General features: G+C 38.8%; 1 protein-coding gene across 13 annotated transcripts in view; it reads left to right on the forward strand.

Moving 5' to 3' along the window:
• The window catches only part of LOC100114127 (double-stranded RNA-specific editase Adar), a 266,817-nt gene that overhangs the window by 211,226 nt on the left and 33,741 nt on the right, over positions 1-21,850 (forward strand). For 10 of the 13 annotated variants that reach the window (XR_004345162.1, XM_031921463.2, XM_031921467.2 and 7 more), the window contains one exon: positions 19,510-19,700. The exons of 1 other annotated variant lie outside the window; for it this stretch is intronic. Coding sequence is in view for 9 of the 12 variants with exons in the window: in XM_031921463.2 (XP_031777323.1) it covers positions 19,510-19,700 (191 nt within the window). In the remaining 3 variants the exon portion in view is untranslated. Of the gene's footprint in view, positions 1-2,323; positions 2,499-19,509; positions 19,701-21,850 lie in introns of all 13 variants that reach the window. 2 more of the 13 variants (XR_004345160.1, XR_004345161.1) reach the window with 1 other exon arrangement.

Raw genomic sequence — 21,850 nt, forward strand, 5'->3', positions numbered from 1 at the left:
CTCACCAAATGAATATCTGGAACTCATTTCCCTAAGGCTTCCCTAAGGCTTCCCTAAGGCTCTAATCCAGCCTGTGGCATTCCTGATATTCGTCAATACCATTGTCTATGCATTGATACATTGTTCAAACTCTTGTATGCTCTTTGCCGACGATTTCCAAATATTTTTGCAGTACAAAAAAGCCGACCTCCTTGAGTACATCTCGCGCTTGTCGCAAGATGACAATTGCATCGCGCGAACAACGGTATCAAACTGAATGCAAACAAAACGCGAAGCGTTATCTTTTGATCCACTCAGAACTTGATGCGAATCGATATGGATTTCGTACCTCAAATGACAATAAATGGCACTCCAGTTCCATTCACAAAACTAGCAAAAAAACCTAGGCATGAAGCTTTTTAAGATCTCTCCTGGAACGACCACGTCTTCGACTATCTGCTCCCGAGTCCATGGAGTTCTAAATCGTTTACGCTTTAGATATTACTTTCTCTCTAGCAGCCTCAAAAAGCAGCTAGTGTCTGCGCTAATACTTTCACACTTTGACTATACGTGTGCGGTATATTGCGATCATCCGGGTTGCCTAGACCTGAAAATCACTCGCTTATTTACTGCTCTTATACGATTCATTTTCCGTCCGCCCAAAAGGTCGCAATTATCGGCTTTCCAACTACCGTTAGCTACTACATCGACCTCTGCTAAGAGCTTCAGTCTTCAAGCAATAGCTATGGGACTCTATCCCAAGTAATATTCGGCTGAAACCCACTATTGCGTCTTCTAAAGAAACCGTACATGATTACTTGCTGAACTCACAGTCCACATAACTACCGATCACGCTATCATTGTTGTATTCACTGTGTACTGCTTAAAATTATTACTAATATTGCGTGAATCGTATGCTTGTATATTACTAATCTGCGTTATGCCTGCACCATTGTTTTCAATTGTTGTGCATCTTATATTTTGTGCACCCGGTTATGCATACGGTTCTTACGAGCTTTGCCAGTTAATAATTTTTATCTTATTACTCTAATGACTTTACTTTTCTTCCTACCTCTTTTCTCCGCGATCTACCATTCCAGCTCCTCCTTATCCGGCATCTTTTACAAGTATTTTGTTGCTCTTTTAGTTTAGACATTTCTCTTTTTATTATTATTAACCTTAAAACTATCGCTTATTCTTTTTCCGCATTACCTGAAGTAGGTCCGGTGTCTCCCTCTGTCATCTTCTTCTTTGAGCTTCTGCTCCTTGTTTTGGTTGCCGCTTCGCTCGCTCGTTCCTCTTTCCTCTCTTTCTGGTTCGTTCCCATCGGTAAGTTCAGGATCTCTTCCTTTCTTATCTCATCCTTCTCCTTTCCCGTTTCCAATGTCCCTTCTGTCGATGTTGACTCCTTCTGGTCGTCCTCTCTGCCATCCGCCTTGTTCTCCTTTGACTTCTTTGCCTGTGTGTCCTTTACTTGCTATTCTTTCTTCTTCTTATCGTCCTTGTTCTGACTTTCTCCTGGTTCAACTCCTCGATTTTTTATAATCGGGGATTGCTCGACTTTCCTGTTTTGCCCGAAGGTCACGTTGAACCCACAGGTTTAATTTCTCAGGTAATTCCTCATATTGTTTGCCAGTTTCTTCTCCTTTTCGTCTTTTCTTGGTCTTCCTTTTCCTCTACAGCGCCTCTTTGTTCCTCTGTTGCTGTTCTCTATCTTTAACATATTGTCCGCCATCTTTTCTCTTTCTAGCCTCACTTTTTCTTGCCAAGCTTTCTTTTTACTTTTCGCTCTACTTGCAAGTATAATGCGGCTTTTGCGTAAATTAGGTTAGGAAGACAAAAGTTACGCTTATGTGGTGAATAGGTAGCCTAACCTAACTTACACAAACACTGTATTACAGTTGCTTCATTTCAAATAGTTTTTCTTAGATGTTTAGTCCGTCAAGTTTAATATTTAATTTACTTGAAAAAAAGGTTATGAATCTAACCATAGCATATTTCGGTGTTGCGTTAGTAAAAATAACTACTGAAGCATCCACTTTAATAGTCTCACAACATTAAAATTTTTAACAATAAATGAATAAGAAAGCATAACTTCGAAAATAGTATTGTTTTAAGTGAAAGTGCAATGAAACAGTGACAGACCCCGAGCTTGTACCGACATCTTTTGGCTCGCGAGGCAGACACTCAGTTGTCGCGCCATGGCCGCCATTCACATTGCACTTTTCTACTCGCTCTCTTATAGTAATAACCCCCCACCCCGCCCGTGACGTATCTACACATTACAATTGATTAGAAAGCATATAATGCAAATTAGAATAAAAGAATAATTTAAAATTTTCAGATACTTATCAAGAATCCGATTATCAATCATCTTCAGATGAAGACAAGCCTCGAAAAATCAAAGGAAGGAAAAAGAACGTAGAACAAGTTAAGAATAGAAGCAAATGGAACGCCGAAGAAAAAAAATGCTATAGCAATCTTTCACGAAAAAACGGCAAAATGTATTACTATTCCAGGTGAAGAAATTATAGATCTTATTAATAAAACACCAATCATGAAAGAAAGGAGACGCAAGGTTGCTGACGTAAGAAGCCAATTGCCTGGAAGAAAAAACAATTAGTAACAAATGATGCTATACCAAAAGATACTGTGATAAAAAAAGATTGTAATCCTAAGGATTCACGTAGCATTTATCACAAAATATAATTAACAAAATAGTTATTATAGGAAAAACTGTGATTATTGGAAAAAAGTGAATACTCAGTTATGTGATAATCATATGTAATAGTTACATAGGATCACAAAAGTCAATATAAAATTTTAATTATATTAGTCATTAACAAAGTTCCTTTTACATACTACGACGAGCTTTAGACTATAGATAAATACAAAGTAGAGTGGAAAACTATTAAAATACGCGCTAAATATTTATTATTAAACTAAAGAAATTTTCGTTAAGCTACTGTAAAACTTTTGCTGTATGAGTTGTGTATAGGACTTCTTTTTTTAAAAAGTATTTAACAAAACATTTAATTTAAGACATTGCGTACCAAAAAAATTGCTTATACGACTTACGAGAATATTGCTATTGCGACATCCGGATTGCTTGCGATCATCTGCAGCACCGTCGATTCTGATCGTTAAACAAAACAGTTTTTCTACACCTGATTTTACTTTTTTGACCTAAAATGAAAATGGAGAAAAAAACCTTCCACTAAAAATTATTTTTGAATTTTTTAAAGCCATAACTCTTACTATTTATGATTTGTATTTATTCCATAAGAAAAAATATGTCAATAAGTATTAAAAAATGTTCAATAAACGGGTTGCTTAACACGGGCTTGTGCCCTTAAAACATTAGATAAATGTTAATAAGTAGTTTACGCAAAGCGCAAACTAATTATAAACGATCAGTAAAAAAAATTATTTAAATAAACAAAAATGTACATCATCCAAAAGGATGCTTAAAAAATTGAAATAATATTTTGCATACAAGATTAAGAACGTTAAAAATTATAATCAGTATTAACCTTCCCAATCTTTGAATTTATGTTTTAGCTCACGAGCTAATTTTGATTTGAACGTATGTATTAATATCTTTTAAATATTGTACATGCTATTTTTCAGTTGCAAGAAAGATAATTAGTGAATCCTATAATATTACTATTTCCTATTTAACTATCTACACAAAAACCAAATCATTACCAACATTTAAATTTTGCAATCTCACCTGCGAAAAGTAAATAAAAATAATTAAGAATAACGTAATTCTCTAATAAACATCAACAAAGAAATTTGATTTTTTACGAATTTGCAAACGTGTGTTTCTTAGATTAAATTTTTAAACAAACGATACATATAAAAAGTCCTGCTTACGTCAAGTAGAACTAATGTCATACATTAAAAAAAAAAGATTATTGAAAAGTTTTAGCCGCATTACTCATTTATTGTCAAGTATTTAAGCCACAGGACGCTGAAACGCGCCACCTGTTGAGCGTGTCAGCACACGCTTATGTAGAATATAGCAATTCTCTGTTAAATATCTCTAAAGCAATTAGATTTTTTAAGAATTTTCAAACGTGTGTTTCTAAGATTAGATTTTCAAGCATACGCAGTAAATAAGTTTAGGTTTCTATATAGTACTAAATCGATGACAAATCTTGTCTGCATTGTAATAAACCAATCTCATGGGACTTGGTTAGGTGGCGTGAGTGTGAGCACATGCATGCACGAGCGTCTCTGCATGTAACGGGATTTTTATAGGGAAAAATATTGAGTTGTATTATTTAGAGTATATAGTAAGATAGAGGAAAGGTTTGTGAACGTGCGGAGTAATAAATTGTTGTAGGAAAGGGTTGGACTGCGTTGTAAAGTGTAGCAAGGACTTTTAGGTTAGGGAAGATGTCTATGAGCAAGATATGAGCGGCAGCGACGGCGGCGGCAGCGGCAGAAGAACGGCAGCCTTTTAGAGAGAAAGAGACGAAGACAGGGACAACCAAAAAGAGCCCGAACCTGCAGGACGTGAGGCCCCCCAAGAAAAAGAAATCCACGGTGGAATAAAGGACACCCTGGACAAAGTCTTTAGGAATGTGGCGTTTCAAGACGAAGGAAGATTTAACGATTTGAAAGCTAAGGTAATGGAAGAGTTAGTAAAAGTAAGACAAGAAAGAGTCGAAATAGAAAAGTTGAAAGTAGATTTGCAGGCTAGAGAGGTAGATTTGATAGATAAGCTAGAGAGCATCGATGCGCAATTCCAAGAATTGGTCGAGAGAGAGAAAATCAGGGAGGCTAGGTTAGATGCGTTGGAAGAGAAAGTCGCTAGCTGGCCGGGAGAGGGCGACATAAGCGGGGTAAGCGGAGGCAGCGGTATAACTTGCAGAAGCGTGACGAGCAGGAAATCGGTATATAGCTTCGCGAGCAGCCTTTGCTTATCAGATAAGGAAGTGGTAGGGATGAAAAGAATTTTACAAGAAAAGGATAGGAAAAGTAGACAGGAAAATTTTGTAATAAAAGGCTTGATCTGGTCGGAGGTAGATAGAGAAAATGTAAAGGAATGGACGCAAAATTTTGTGGTGGAGAGGTGAGGGGTAAAGGCAAATATAGTTCAAGCGTGGGTCAATGGAAAAGTGATTGTAGCCAAAGTAGAAAGGAATGAGGAAAAAAGGTTGATAAGGAAAAATAAGACCAAACTAGCAGGATCGAAAATTTTCATAGAATATGACCTCAGTTTTGAACATAGAAAAATGCAGGAGGAAATTAATAAATGGGTAAAGCTAAGAGAGAAAGGACTAAACGTAAAAACTGGCTCTAGGAAAGTCTTTATTAATAACGCATGGGTAAACTGGGAGCACAAGGAAAAAATTGAAGAAATGAGAAAAGAAGCAGAAAGGAAACATAGTGAAAGTAGAAATAGGGCAGATAGGTTGAATAAGAGAACAGAGGAGGTTTTAACGTAAGCCAGGAAATTAATTTTTTGGAATGTAGCGGGAATTTTTAATAAGGACAAGGAATTTTGGGAATATATAAATAAAGCAGATTTTGTTAGCCTTGCAGAGACTTGGATTGAAAGCAAGGATGTATAGCAGTTAAATAAATTTCTGCCCAAGTCTTTTGAATGGAAAATCATAGATGCGTGAAGAGAACACAAGAAAGGTAGGGCGATGGGTGGCTTTGTAATAGGTATGAAAAAAGGATGGAATGATAAGGAAGGTGTGATAGGGGCTGAATACTCGGAAGGGTTGGTAAAATCAAAGATCATAGTAGAAAAAGAAAATTTGCATTTAAACATATGGTCCATTTATAACAAAGGGAATTTAGAGAAGATTTGGAAACGAATTGAAGAGGAAAACTACGATGACAAAGAAGGTACAATTATATTGGGAGATTTTAATATAAGGATAGGGGAAGAGGGAAAATGTATGGATTACGATAACATCGGGAAGTTGAGGTGTAGGAAAAGTAAAGATAAAATTATAAGAAAGGATCGAAATAATTTAATAGATAAAATAGAAAATAATGGTTGGATAATCCTAAATGGAGCCACTGTAGGCGACGAAGAAGGTGAGTTCACGTTTGTAAGCAGTAGAGGGATTTATGTAATTGATTATGCAATTACAAATGAAGAAGCCTGGAATAAGATAGGATTATTTAAAGTGGAAGAAAGGGTCGAATCTGATCACTTACCAATATGCGTCGAACTGCAAGAGGAGAAACGAAGAGAGGAGAAGATTGAGGAAAAATAGAAGTAAATGTAATAAAAAAAATAGTAGAAATGTGGAACGAAGAAAACATTGCTGTCTTTAAAGAAAATACGAAGGAATTGGAGTGTATAGAAAACGAGGCAGACACTGTAGAAAAAAGATGGGAGGACACCAAGAAAATAATAAACAGGTATATACCAAGAAAAGAAATTAAAAGGAAAATTTGGAGAATCGGAATGAAAAAATGGTGGGACAGAGAATGTACAAGGGCTAAGAGAAAAGCTAAAACAAGAATGAGTCTATGGAGAAAAGGTAAAATACAGAAAAAAGAATACACAATAGCAAGAAGAGAATAGAAAGAAATCTGTGAAAACAAGAAAAAAGCTAAAATGAAAGAAGAAGAAGCAGAATTGAGAGCAATAAAAAACGAAAACCAAGTGTGGAATTACCTTAACAAGGGAAGGAAAAAAAGAGAAGTAGTAGAAAACTCTATTACGGACGTAGAATGGGAAGCGCACTTCAGGACACTGTTGGAAGCTTCAAAGGAAAGGAAGTTAGGGGAGAAAAGAGAAACACCAGCTGTAAAAGTAAAAGAGGAGAAGATTTGTGCAACAGAAATAGCTGCAGCATGGAAAAAGTTGAAGAGGAAAAAGGCGGCAGGATTTGATGACATCTCGAATGAAGTTTGGATACACGGTGGGGAAGGTTTAACAAGTAAATTAGTAGCTATCATAGGAAAGATATGGGATGGTGAAGAGATACCAGAAGAATGGAAAACTGGAGTAATAGTACCGCTGTATAAGAAAGGAAATATAGAGGACCCTAAGAATTATAGAGGAATATCGTTACTATCGACAGCTTACAAGGTATACACCGAAGTGATAAGAAACCGCTTAGAAGAAGAGGTAGAATCTACGCCCAGAAGGACAAGCAGGTTTTAGGAAAAATAGATCGACGATTGATAATATTTATGTTCTAGACCACATTGCGAAAATGGCAAAAATAAGGAAGAAAAAGATCTATGCACTTTTTGTAGACCTCAAAGCAGCATTTGACACTGTATGAAGAGAGAAATTATGGGAAATTTTGTTGAAGATGAGAATAAGTAAATATCTGATAGAAAGGTTAAAAGGAATATATGAAGAGACGGAAAGCAGAATAAGAACAAGCAAAGGAATGACAGAAGAATTTTGGACTAAAAAGGGTCTTCGACAAGGATGCGTGCTCAGTCCTATACTGTTTTGTTTATATATTGCAGGTCTGGAAAAAGAGTTTCAAAACAGAAAGGTAGGAGGAATTAGTATAGGAAAGAGTAGGATATGGTCGGCATACGCGGATGATATTGTATTGGTAGGGAACAATAGGGAAGCAATAAAAGACATGATGGATACTTTAAGGAAATTTCTGAAAGAAAGGAGCCTAGTACTAAGTGTGGAAAAAAACAAAAATTTTGATATTTAATAAAGGAAAAAAAGAGAAAAAGGAAGAATGGATATGGGAAGGAAAAAATATAGAAGTAGTGAACAATTTTAAATACCTAGGCTTCACTTTCAACTCCAAAGGAAACTACAAGGATCACAGAAATAATCTGAAGAAGAATGGGATTTTGGCAGCGAAAAAAACATGGAGGTTGGGGGAAAGAAAATGTAGAAATGAGCCAGTCACTGAGAATTATAAAGATTGTTTGAATTTCGTTCTATGTGAGGATCCCAAACCAAGTTGTTATTTGAATGAATGCAAATTTTGTCCGGACATTCAAAAGTTTTCTAATTACGTTAAGAACATTATGGATGAGCACAATATTGATCAAGTCATCTTCAGCACGTGGCAATCAACCGATAGATACACTTTGATAAAACAATGCCTAACATCGCAAGAATTTATTGAAACTTTATGTTCTAGCCTAGAAAAGTTGATACCTCATCACTTCATCGCTAAGGAACAATCAAAGTTTATTTCTGGGAAGAAAAATAATCTTTCAGATGAAGACGTTCTTGCTCAATTGGATTTTGCTGAGAACTATGCTTTTACAGCCCAAGATGCTGCACAGGCATTTCATTTTAATAATGATCAAAGTACGATTTTTCCTGCTGTTGTTTATTATAAATCTGAAGGCAAGCTAAAGCATTTCAGTACAGTATCTATGTCCGACTGTACTACCCATGATGCCACTGCAGTATACAGGATGCAGCAAAAGCTTATACCTGAAATTCGCAAGGTTTGTCCCACAGTAAAAAAGGTAATATATGCTACTGATGGTGCTAAACAGCATTTTAAAAATCTTTATCAAATGAGTAGTTTAATGAGTCATCAGAGAGATTTTGGCGTTGATGCTGAATGGCACTGTTTTGCAACAGCACACGGAAAAGGTAGTTGCGATGTTAAAGCTCTTTATTCATGGGCTAATGGGCGATCATTCAATATAAAATTTTTCTTATACACCAAAAAAGATCACGAACAAACTCGTCAATTCCTAACAAAGAGATTTAAAAACTGTCCACCTGTCACAAACATACAAATGGGGCATGGATTTATCCCAGAAAATAATGAAACGTTGAAAGTCATGCATTACTCAAATGCCAATGAACCTAGGAACAGAGTAATTTATGATATCGGCGAAAGCCATTTATCACCAGTAAAAACTCCACGAACGAGGAGCCAGAATTGATAAGAGTGCACAAAATGTCATTAAAGATTGATTCATTTGGCTAAATTATATATTTTTTTCATCCACGCAGGCATATACATATACACAGAACAATAGAAAAATGTAAGTGCAAAAACCGCAGTCAGATAATTCTAAATCTAATAGACCGGAAAAATATAAGATTCATGTGCACAAATACTGATTCCGATAATACATTTATAACCATTTACCTCACAAACCCCCATATCGATACTTTAAATTGATCTAAAATCATTTGTTGCGGTAAAAGTGGTTTAGTGGCGGTATAATGTTCGCCATTTTGGATCCACCATTTTAAATTTTGAAATTTCGAGGTCAAGCTGATATTCAATGACCCCGAAAACCCCCATATCGATACTTTAAACTGATCTAAAATCATTTGTTGCGGTAAAAGTGGTTTGGTGGTGGTATAATGTCCGCCATTTTGGATCCACCATTTCGAATTTTGAAATGTCGAGGTTAAAATAAGATTCAGTGACCCTGAAAACCCCCATATCGATACTTTAAACTGATCAAAAATCATTTGTTGCGGTAAAATGGGTTTGGTGGAGGTATAATGTCCACCATTTTGATTCCGCCATTTTTGTTTTTGAAATTCCGTCAGGATTATCAATAATATGTCCTATCATTAGTTGTACATGCTTTTTGGTGGGATATTTCACAAATTAGAACATTTTTACTATTGTTTTTGTTGAATGTGCTATGAAAACGTGGGTTTCAGGCTCCATATTTTATGCGCCACATTGGATTTTTGAAAAGGCCAGAACTTTTTCAAAAGCCCTTGATCCGACGATCATTTTGAGACCTCAAACGTCTTGTTAGGTTAACCCAAATTTTGGGTGCACTGATGGTACGGTTGACGTGAAACGACCCATATATATATATATATATATATATATATATACCGTTGCGAATTTCATAAGGTCGCGCGAGCGACGTAAACACGAGCATCCCCGTGTTGTTTACGTCGCGCTCAAATCAGGCGGATTTGAGCGGCGTTCGAATTTATTCGAGCGGCGTATACGAATAATTCGAACGCAATTCACACGAGAAGTCTGTGACTAATAATCGGAGATTTTTGTTGCCAGGCTGAGAACAAATATCTACCGATATTATCACACGACGTAGAATTAAACGACTCGGAGCAGCGAAACTTGAAGCTGACACTAGTATCGCATGCTCTCCGAGTCGAATAATTTTCTATTTGTCTTCGGGAGAATTTTAAAGCACTCTTGTTAGGATAGAGAGTAGCATAATTATTTTTTCGTGACGTTTCGTGTGAAAGCAGAGCGTGTATGCGAAATTGTAAGTTGTTTAATTATTAACAATTAGACAGCAAAAGGCAGCAAAGCGGCGATACAAACGCGTATAGCCGCAAAGTATAGTCTAGAGGTATATAGTCACTTCCACTGGAAGACGCGGAACAGTATACGCCCAGTTTTCAGCCAAGAAGACCTCAAGGTTTGTCAAGAAGAGAACACCTCGACTCGCAGATCGAGATATACGCGTAATTCCGCGAAACTGTGCGTTGCAAGTGAGAGCACAGCAGTACTACGAGTGCGCGCGCCAAAAGCAATTCGTGCTTATTTAGCGTAATTAAAATTTTTTTACGTATTTTGCTCCGATTATATGAATTCGATTTCACGTAATAATCTACGTCACAGCGACGCACTTAGGTGTGCAAGTGTGTGAGTAGAAAGGTTGTATTTTTGCAGCTTACGTTGTAGCAACAAGAATACAATCTAGGGGCTATCTGGAGTAAGTGCGTAGGATAGAAAGCTGCCACGTCGTCATTGCGCAACCGCGAAACGTCGTTTAGACGCAGAAGATACACATTTGGTAAAAAAAATAAAAAAATCATAGACTGTCATTGGACTGTAATTACTGGTATCGTTATATATTTTATGTACAAAAAAAACATTAAATAAAGAATCAAACAATCATTATATGTTTTAAATAGAATGTTTTGGTAAAATTTATCGAATATCCATATATCTATTTTTTTATTTTCACAAAGCCCATTATTGCAAATGATTAATAACAGCTAAAAGTCTAGTTTTGATTAACTCTGTCGCTAGGCATTGTTTAAAGTCATAAAATTTGTAAATTTCAATCTTTTTTTCTTTGATTGATTAGACACAGTATTTCATCCGGTGATTATACAAATTAGAGATTCTCACAGTAACATAAAATTACTACAAGAATTAATAATACAATTAATTACAATTTAATTGTATAAAGTACAATAAATTTCATTGACAGAACGCTAAAACGTTTGATTATTTTATATAATTAATTTTTTGAGAGATCAAAGTAAATTATAAGAATATTTGTACTAATAATTTTTTTGACATTGGTTGTATATTCAAAAAAATTATGAAATTAATTTTAACAATAACTACTTGAGTAATAACGATACCAATAACGATAGCTGACATCAAAACCTTTAATGTAATTTTTTGGAAAAGTCGACAGGACCCCAGGAACCAATATAAGAGGTAAACAAAGTTGTATATCATAGAAGTCTTCATGCACCCATTCACAGATTTGATGCTTCGATTTTTTACCCAATTTCAAACGGCAATATCTTCGTTTCTAGAGGGGTTAGAGAGTCCTCCAAAAAGCAAATTGATGGTTTTAAAGTATATTTTTACAATATATTATTCTGCTAACTTAATTTAGATCCAAGTATGATTAGAAATGCAAAAATCTGGGGATTGGGAGCCGAGCTAGCAGCAATTTGGGAAATAAGGGCACCCTACTATATTTTTTTCTTCTTTAACCCACGGTAAATATGTTCCAGAAACAGTTTCCAATGCACCTAAATTTTTTCAGATTTTAAAATTACTTTTTACCAAAATGGTAGGGAGCCAAAGATGTCAATTTTGGCAATTTTTGGTATTTCAGCACAAATTAATTAATTCATAGCTCAGGGAAGCATTAAAATACTGTAGTCAGGTATTTTTTATTTGTGCGCTTAAAATGAAGTGTCACCGTCAACGCAACGTAGTCAAATGGGACAGGATGTCCATGCTCGCCTCTTATATCTATCTCGATTGACTAAAAAGACGACAAGGGCAGATAAATTGGTGGGGTAAAGTTCTGAAATTGTGTTTTACCGTAAGTATAATTATGTAATTGAAGAGCCACAGCACGTAGCAGTCGTGAACAAACATCACCTGTCACGTAAGGCTGACAAATACTGCTATAAACCACCAGCACGCTCGGTAAACCATTTGCAAGATTTGCCGGTCTATTGCCGATAATGTAACTGTCTTTTATACCATCACAAGTTAATAATTCACCACTTTTAAAGCCTAATATTCCACACAACTTTTCAGATAGAGAGAATGAGTGAGTACAACCAGTGCACTTATCCTCAGTGCAGGTGCATTTGACTTGAATGATGATGTTTCACATTATCGAGGTTATTTATTTCGCTCAAAAGAGTATGAAGGCTTTCATAAACGACGCATTTTATTTGACTAAAAGTCTCCCGATAATCATCATCATCGTCATCACCATCATCATCATTGCGTAACTTATTGTTAGTGTAAGTAGCGCGTGTGGGTTTTCTCGTTACACAGAGGACTCCCTCTCTTCTCTTCTTCATTGATTTGTGTTGAAAGGTAAGAGGTATTTGAATTTTGGCGAGACCAACGCACCAATTGCCGTGCAGACAGAAATTTTAGGGAAGTCGTGTGGTAAAGCGATTGGCAGTGTTTTCGGGGTAAACATATTTACTGCTACTACTGGACAAAATCATGTAAAATTCATTCGCCATTATCATCATCGTTGTTTTGTAGATTTACGAGATCTTTAGCAGACAACCAAGAATTAAATTTTTTAGGATACGAGCACGACTAACTTGAACCAAGTCTTGAACATTATATTTATGGGTATAGCGTGACTGTCGTTTGACACAGTAGCGCCGCGCGAAATTTTCACGAGCTTTAGCTGCATTATACATATTTACACTAGATGGCGTCGCTTTTATTGCGCTACACCACGAATTATTGTATGACTGTACAATGCCGTCCAGCACGTCAATGTAGCGTCTTGTGTTGAGATGTGTGAAGTAGCGCCATATTCGCTCGTTAAGAGTTTTGATAAAACGCTCGGTGACTGCTGCCTTAACGTCGGGGTCTCACAAAGCACGGTAAATAATATATTTTTTTTTTAACAAATTCTGCACTTTGCGTCCAATGAATTCCTTGCCCTTGTCCGTTTGAAAGTATATAGGCTGCCTGCCATCGTTTCGCTGTAAAATCTGCTTTAGACCACTGACTACACGTTTAGCCGTTTTATTACGAAGTGGCTCAACCCACGCGTACTTTGTAAGTACATCGATGACCACCAGTAAGTAGTTGTATTGATCATTATACGTTTTTAGAGTGCGAAGGTCAGCTAGATCAGCTTGCCACAACTCGTACGGACTGAAAACCCGGTAAGAGTGACAAGGAAAACACACAATTTTATGCATTGTGTGCGTATCCTGACTCTCGAGCCACTCTCTCACCTCGTTCGAGCGAAATTTTTTGCGCGTGGCTCGCACAAGCCTGTCTCCGCCAGCGTATGCTGATGAAGCTGGCAAGCCATAGTACAGTTTTTCAAGCTTGCTCTTTATACGTTGACTGTCTCCTACCAACTAATCTCGACCTCTTTCTCCTTGTACGTTTTATAGCCTGTCTGAATCGACGATAAACTCTATCAAAAGTGATTTTACCGATCATACTCAAAACAGTTAATAAAGCAACGCTTTTCTCCTCACTACCTGACGACTCAAATATCGTGAAAAAGCATGCTCAGCCAATCGACGGTCGGCTTCAGTATGTCCCTCACCACCACTGCCGCCACCACCACTACCACTACCGCCATACTATTATTGTGCGAATATGTGATATCGTGCTCGAGACAGGCTCTATCTAGAGGGTTTCTGTCGGTCTCACCGCGTGCTAGTCTCTCCTCAAGATTAGTACGCGTCCCGAGAAACTGGTATTCCGGTATATGCATCTCGTAAAGCACTCGATTGATTAGCTTGCCCAGCACACTGGATGACTCTGCGTTTACTCTTCGTGGTGCTGCCATCTTATATGGCCGAGCTTGGGTTCTTTTAGTGCTACTTGTTTTTTAGCAGGTGGCGCTACAGATCTTATTGAAGTATCCACCGTGGTATCGACTGCTACACGACTGTTGCCTCCTCGTTTTCTCTTTTTATTGCCTTTGCGATACTTGAAAAATGTCAAATTATTCGGATCTAGTGTTTTCTCTCCATCGTAGTCCTCCTCTTCCTCCTTCTTGTCCTCCTCCTCGTTGTCATCGTCCTCGTCACTAGCGCTTCCACTGGATGCTAGTTGTTGTTTGTTGTTGTTGTCGTCCCGGTACAGATAATAATGACGTGTCAGAAGCAGTCAGCAGAGAATTGTTATTGCCGCTACTGTTAGATTCTTCTGCTACAGCAGTCGCTACAGCAAGATGAAGTTTGTTATTCCCTATAAATTCCATAGGTACGTGTGCCTTACGAAGTACGCGAACAAACTGATCGAAGTCACGAGAAGGTGGCCTTTTTCTATGTCTCACAGCTTCGTTCACCAAGTCTACAATATTAACACCTCGTGCATGCACGCCATCTACCGTAATCATACCGAGTTTGTTCCAGGCAATGCTACCAGATCGACGTAGGCTATTTATGAGATTTTATGCATTTTGACGAAGACTTGGCGGCACACTATTGATAATATGTAGATCGGATATTACTTCGCCATCACCATTTGTAGTAATAGAGTGGAGTGGTGGTAATGTTTTATCGACTGTCGGCAACAACAACTTACTACCAGCTTAATCGTCATCTAGATACTTTCGTCTAATGGAATAGTGATGACGCTGCTGCTTCTGACCTGATGTTGGTTGTGGTGGTGCTACTTTTGCTGCTGCTGCTGTCGATATTGCTCGATCCATCACACACGGACGACTGGCACATTGTCAGTGACGGAGTTGCTTTTAATCTGTTTGCGCGGCACATGCACATACTGATGCTGATCGGACGGAAATATGCACGTGCAATACCGGCAATTTTCCGGTGCATCCTGCTTCAAGTCCAGCAGTAGACAATGAAATGGTCGAGAGACAGCATCGCTATAGGTTTCTTGCAAAAATTTCGTATCCTCGGGATAAAGCTGTCGGGCCAGATGCTGTATCTGCGAGCGATCGCGAGGGTTCTTCAAAATAACTATATAATTCGAGTTTAACGATATTTCTTGTTGACCCCGATGAAAGAGATTTTGCAAGAGAAAGAAAATGCTCAAATTACAATGATGGCTGCCCTTGACAAATAGATTAACTACACTCGCACTGGACGGCTTGCGCATCAGATCGTCGAGAATCAAGAGTGTTGGACATTCGGGATCTCCACTGTAGTCCTCCGGCTTTGGCAATCCCTCGTTAAATTCAATACTACTACCAGCAAATTCCTTATAAGCAGGATGCCATTCTGTATAGTAGAGTAATAAACGCTCAAATTGTGTATCGCTGATCTGTGCGATGTATTTGAGAAAATTGCCAAAAAACACGGTTTTGCCACGCGAGGTAGGACCGCAAATCATGCATGTCCAGGGATGTTTCCAGCGCACATCCATGATGCGGTGGGCAGGTGATGCATGGAATGTTCGTCAGACTGAGCGACACGTGAGATTTATAACACTCAGAGCATCTGCAACGCCCCCTGGCGGGGGAGAACTACGAACGCGCAGCGCAGGGTGCCCCTTCTCGCGCATGTGCGAGCGGTCGTCGAGCTTGCTAAAGGTAAGTCATCAGGGCTTTCCCTCCAGGGAGCTCTTTTGCGCGCACGCGCGCGCGCGGTGCGAGACTCCGAAGGTTAGCCGTATGGCTCGCCCCCTCTGGGAGGCTTGTGACGCGCGCGCTTCGCGCGAGTGGTTTTTAAGGTTAGTTCAGTTAGAACACATACATACACACACACATATGGGCTATCGTTGTAGAGGGGGGAAGATGGAGGAGTGGGGGGGTAAAAAAGGATGACAAGGATTAGCATCTGTACGCGCAACTCAGTTTTGTATAGATAGTCATGGCGACTGGATGCATGCAAGAGAGAGAGAGAGAGAGAGAGAGAGAGAGAGAGAGAGAGAGAGAGAGAGAGAGAGAGAGAGAGAGAGAGAGAGAGAGAGAGAGAGAGAGAGAGAGAGAGAGAGAGAGAGAGAGAGAGAGAGAGAGAGAGAGAGAGAGAGAGAGAGAGAGAGAGAGAGAGAGAGAGAGAGAGAGAGAGAGTTGGGTCAGTTATTAATAAATATAGAAAAATTGTATTCGCTATGGGCAGCATAAAACAAAGATGGCCGATTGGCTGCATCAGCTTACAAACTTCACAAAAGCCTGTATCGCAAATATAAGAGGTTGTATCATTACTGGGGGTTCTAATCGTTTTACAACACCTCGTACAAATTTTAGTATTTTTACAAAAACTCGCACATACTATATGATTCTTATCGAATGACCCTGGTTTCAGATGCTTCGAAAGATACATTCAACTAAAAAAGATTCTATTACAGTATGAACACACCACATGCCTGTCGGCTTGGTCTCGTTCAAAAGGCGGTTTCTGCAGACAACTACGACACTTGTTCGGACACCAATGATTCTTTTCATTTGTTACTTTTTTATTGCAAGGTATGCAATACCTGCTACTGCTGGCCGCAGCCACCAAGTTAAGAATAGGCTGATAATGTCGGCTACTCTCGTAATACACAATACGAAGAGTATACCTAAAAATATTACCAACATTATAAACATATTCCGATCCATCGTGTAGAGGCTTTTCACCTCGAGCAAAACCTTGAAATGAATAGACTACTATTGCAACGTCTAAACACCCGTAGTATTCTTGAAAAAGTTTTATCTCGGGTATAACAACTCTAGCACTGTTAACGAGTTTTATAGCCTTCTCTTTTTGCCATTTGCCATTACATTATCTGATTCTGTGCCACATTTTCTGCAGACACCTCGTGCGAACGTCACCGCGGATAGCATGCATATGCGCGCAAACGAGCGATCGAGACAGACAGAGATTATCCGTATTTTGGATGGATAAAATAGATCATTTAAAAGTGGTCTCAGAAATGAGCGAGACCCGACCAGCCCTTCGAGGCACTGACACACTATTAACATTAACAAACAGTGTATTATCAATCTCAAAGTCCGTGTTACTCTGTGTTACACTCAGCATTATCTCTGACATTTCAACTGCGCTTAGTTCTCGCACTAATCTATACGAAATCCACACTACGCCCTTTCTACACTGCTCTGAGTTTATTGTTATACCGACAAAGTCGTCGGGTGTTGTAATCTCGCACACATACCTGTACAGATCATGCATAGCGAGCCCTAGCCACTCTATGACGTCTGCATTCTGTAGTGGCCGCCTGATGGTGATCAGCGCCTCACGACTATTCAGACGAAAAAACGGATTATATCTCGTAAACTTCCGATGAATAACGATGTGTTGTCTTGGCGGCTGTTCAACGCCAGCGCCCTCCTGTAACCATAATGTTAATTTGTATTTTTTAATTATTTGCACACTTTACATTTTATCCTTGTGGTAATGAGCATGTGAGAGGGCTCTTACATTCATCATCATCATCAGTACCACTAGATACACTCTCTGTGCTATTGTGTCCTGATGTTTCGTCAACTACCGATTCAGTAGCTGAGGATGAACCAACTGAGGAGGAGCAGATAAAGCAGTAGAGTCAGACGCTGAGGACGATGCATCAGAGACTTCGACGTCATCATTATCATTATAATCCTCGTTAATTTCCTCGTCATCGTTTTTTTCAAGTGTTGTTATCGCGTGCATATGAGATGTCGCTGACTCAACCTGCGATGTATCGACGGCCATAGCTGTGGTGGCAGCATTCGTGACGATTTATTCTGTCAGTGTCTGAGCAGCAGCAGCAGCAGTAATAGTAGCGTCATTTGAACTACTTGTATTTGCTGAGGCTACATTGGCTGATGTCTCGTCAGCTTCCATCTTGACAACTACCGTAGCAACACTGGTCGTGTCTGCTGCTACTGCTGTAAGGTTCAATGGCATCTCGTTGACTTCCATTTGGACACTTCAGTGTCAGCAATCAGTTTATCTGTGAATCTGCGCATTCAGATTTTGCGATCAAAAATACGCTCACAACGAACTCTTACACATGCTTTAAGAGAGAGAAAGAGAGAGAGAATCTTACCAAGAATTTGCTGATATTGCTGCATAATAGTTTAAACTTGCCAGGCACTCTGCATGCCACGACTCACGATAGACTCGCCAAAAGCACGGATAATATCCACCTCGCTCTCCAACAAGCCACAATTAAATAAGTACATAATAGTAGGCAGACTGCAGAAGCCGAAAATATCTTTTAACCGCTTCAAAAACAGCTGACCAAGCAGTGTTTTAAAGAACGACGCCATGCTTCATTACAAAAACCGCTGCCATTTAATTGGCACGTAGCTTCCTACAACTAAATTTATAGGTCCAATGAATAAAATATTGTTTAAAGGAAGCGAAAGTATGAGAATAATCGGTTTTTACACTTAAGTTCTTTACTTGTAAACCTGCGACGATGTCCTCTCTCTCTCTCTCTCTCTCTCTCTCTCTCTCTCTCTCTCTCTCTCTCTCTCTCTCTCTCTCTCTCTCTCTCTCTCTCTCTCTCTCTCTCTCTCTCTCTCTCTCTCTGGCTAGATGCCTCGCGCAGAAGACGTCTAAGTGTGCGCCCGCACTGCACACCGACACTCTCGTGTTCGCTCGCGTACTCTCTCTCTCTCTCTCTCGCGACTTACACTCTAGGCTCTTCTACTTACTCTCTTCACTTGAGGCTCCTGGTGAACGTCCGTCGGTGCTCCCGTCGTCGCCTCCTGGACTCCTCCCGGACCTTGTGACAGCTGGCTTCTTCGACTCTCCCACGCCGATGTTGCTGGCTGCTCTCGTCCTCTCGATGATGATGACATACTGGCTCCAATCCTAGGCTCTCCTTGCTCTTTTCCAGCGCCACTTGTCCTCTTTCAAGTCGCTTAACCTAGATCATAATCGCCGATAGATCGCTTTTAACAGACTTATGAATGTTGGATGCGTTTGACACAACATTATCCATAGAGTCCAACCTGTCTCGGATCTTCTCCCACGTGCTTTCTCGTTCTCGCTCAGCATCACGAATTGTATTTCAGATCACGAGAGCTCCTTCTTTTGCTTTCACTCCTTGCTCGGTTAAATTTTCCATGCTCGAAGAAACTTAAATGTAAAAACCAATTTTTCTCAATACTTTTGCTTCCTCTAAACAATATTTTATTTATCGGATCTATACGTTTAGTTGGAACAAGCTACGTGCCAATGAATTGGCTTATTTTCATAGGCAATCCAAACTTCACTGTTAATATGTTAAGAATTTCTATACTGAACTTGGTAATAAAGGTGGACTATAGATTTCTGCGTGTATATCACCTTTGCTTGGCTCAATCGAGACTACATGCGCAGGAAATACACAGCCTACTATATGCCCTTGGTGTATAATATACTTATGATACATACATACATATACATATATTTTTTTGATAATTTAATAATTGAAAACATATTTATTAATCTGCCAGGACAACCAGAAGCGGAAATTATCAATTGCACGACCGGTAAAGACGAGTTAGGAAAACCATCAAGAATTTCCAAGCAAGGTCTTTTTAAAAAATTTTATCATCTTATAGGAAAAATAAAAGCAATCGATGATATAGATGAAACAATTTGTCATAACTATTTAGACGCTAAGACATCTGTCCAAGACTATTCGGTAAGAGTATTACAATAACAGAAACATTAGTGATTTTAATTGATTCACTGATATCATAGTTTCATTGTTAATATTTTTAATATTTATTACTTTTTGTACATCCTTACAACCTATATAATTCGTAACTTTATAATTTTTTTTGTATCTGTACGCATCGTTTAGTTTCGTCATATTTTCATACTTCATAGAACATAATGTACTTATATTAAACCTCTTCTACGTACTTTATTTATTACAGTAGATGAGGGTATTAATTGTGAGTAAACACTCAATGTTTTATAAAGTATGCACCAGCTTCCTATAAATGAACCCCACTTTTCTGTACATAAGAGTTTTGGATACGTTACGAACAGAGACTTGGGGTCTATTTTGTTGCTGTTTTTAACAAAAGATATTTATTCATCTATAACGAAAAGCACTTTTGTTTTATGAGGGTGTCGCATACAAGAAGGCAGGGTGGTCTCACTCCGTGAGCAAAAGAACAAGGCAGGAGCTTGGTAGAGATTCTGTATTATCCAAGAGAGGAGCTCTGCTCTGTGTCGTGGTCGCCGGTGATTTGCTCGCTCCGCCGTCGATACAACGCGTCGACGGCGAGCGATCGCACGTGCAAAAGTGCATGCGTTGCACTTCGGCCCGTGAGAACTCCAAGCAGCGGCGTTGCCTGCTGACGATGCGTCCGAGCATCGTCGGCAGCGGTTATAGGATCCGTCATCGGAGAGCCTAGCGCTTGTCCGTGACACGTTTGGACCGCGTAGGAAGCCGTCCTCGGCGCCCAAAAAAAAAAAAAAAAAAAAAAATAGGCTTTCTCGGCGAAGCCGTACCTAAAGTGCTGGCTTGTGTATTAGCAGCGGTGCGCGCGTAGCGCGCCCGTGTGTTTGTATGATTTTAATTTAAATTTTTAAGTATGTCCCTAGATACTGGTGCTTATATGCACATAAGAAAAAGCGCAATGTCCCTGCGCATTGAATTTCTATCCAAACCACCTTTTAGCGCTGTGAAGGCTGAAAAGGAATTTTAAAAAAATGTAAAATTTGTATGTGTGTACAACGCGAATATTGAGTGTGTGTCTAACAGCCACCGCTGTTTTACAATTTTTAGACAGAGCTCCCAAGTATAAAATATATTTCTTTTTAATGCATAAGTATACTTATATAACTCGATGAAGATGTGCAAAAAGAAAAGTGAGAAAAATACCAGCGGTATATGATATGCGCTACAAATGTAAAATATGTGTAGTATAAGAAAACATTTATGAATAATAATTATACGCTGTCATAGTAGGTACTGAACAGGTGCGCGTCCCTTTCGCTATGTACAGCTTGTTTTTTTTCTAAATTTTACAACGAATGTTAAAATTTGCAGTATACCTGGTGCGGGAGTGGGCGAGACGAGCGACTATCAGGATAGGTCTTAATGCGATACGCGATTTGAAGGCCTTCGTCCGACCTGTGAGCATGACTTGACTTTTAAAGAAAAATTTGTTTATTGCTTTAACGGCGTTTCACAAATATTCTCAGTGTCACACGTTTTTTTTATTTTCAAAGGCAGCTTTGATAGCTTCGCGCGTTCCGTTTGATTGCTTCCTGTACAGCAAAGTTTAGAAATAACATAAACTGCAAAAAAAAAAATCGTTAGAGAAAAGAGTACTTGACGCTCTTATATTTGCTAAGACTACTAGTCTACCAGGCGTTGTTGGCTTTCGACTCTACAGTGGTGGGTCACGGATATAGAGAATAGAGAAAATATATTTATGGTAACAGAGCCTTTTTATGAAATAGATCGAAAATACAGTTTTTCGAGTCGTCCACTACGGTGTGCGTGTATAGATGCATATATGCATATACAGGGTGTTTCATTTTAATCCGACCACGACAAAAAACCATGGAAAAACTAATTTTAACGAAAAATGACCTGAACAAAAGTTGAAGGGGGTAAAGGGGGCCATCTAATGACACAAAGACCTATGACCTTGAACTCCATTTTCAAGGTCATTTGAGGGTAATTGTGATTTTTTTAAATAGGAACCTGTATTTTAGACATTGGAATCGGATAGAGCGGAAAAAATTACGTCGCAAAGGATATTTTAAGTTTGCTTTGGTGACCTTGAGAAGGTCAATTCAAGGTCAATTAACAAAAAATCTGCTAAACAG

Source organism: Nasonia vitripennis (assembly GCF_009193385.2).
Source record: "Nasonia vitripennis strain AsymCx chromosome 1 unlocalized genomic scaffold, Nvit_psr_1.1 chr1_random0012, whole genome shotgun sequence".
In the NCBI taxonomy this organism is placed as follows: domain Eukaryota; kingdom Metazoa; phylum Arthropoda; class Insecta; order Hymenoptera; family Pteromalidae; genus Nasonia; species Nasonia vitripennis.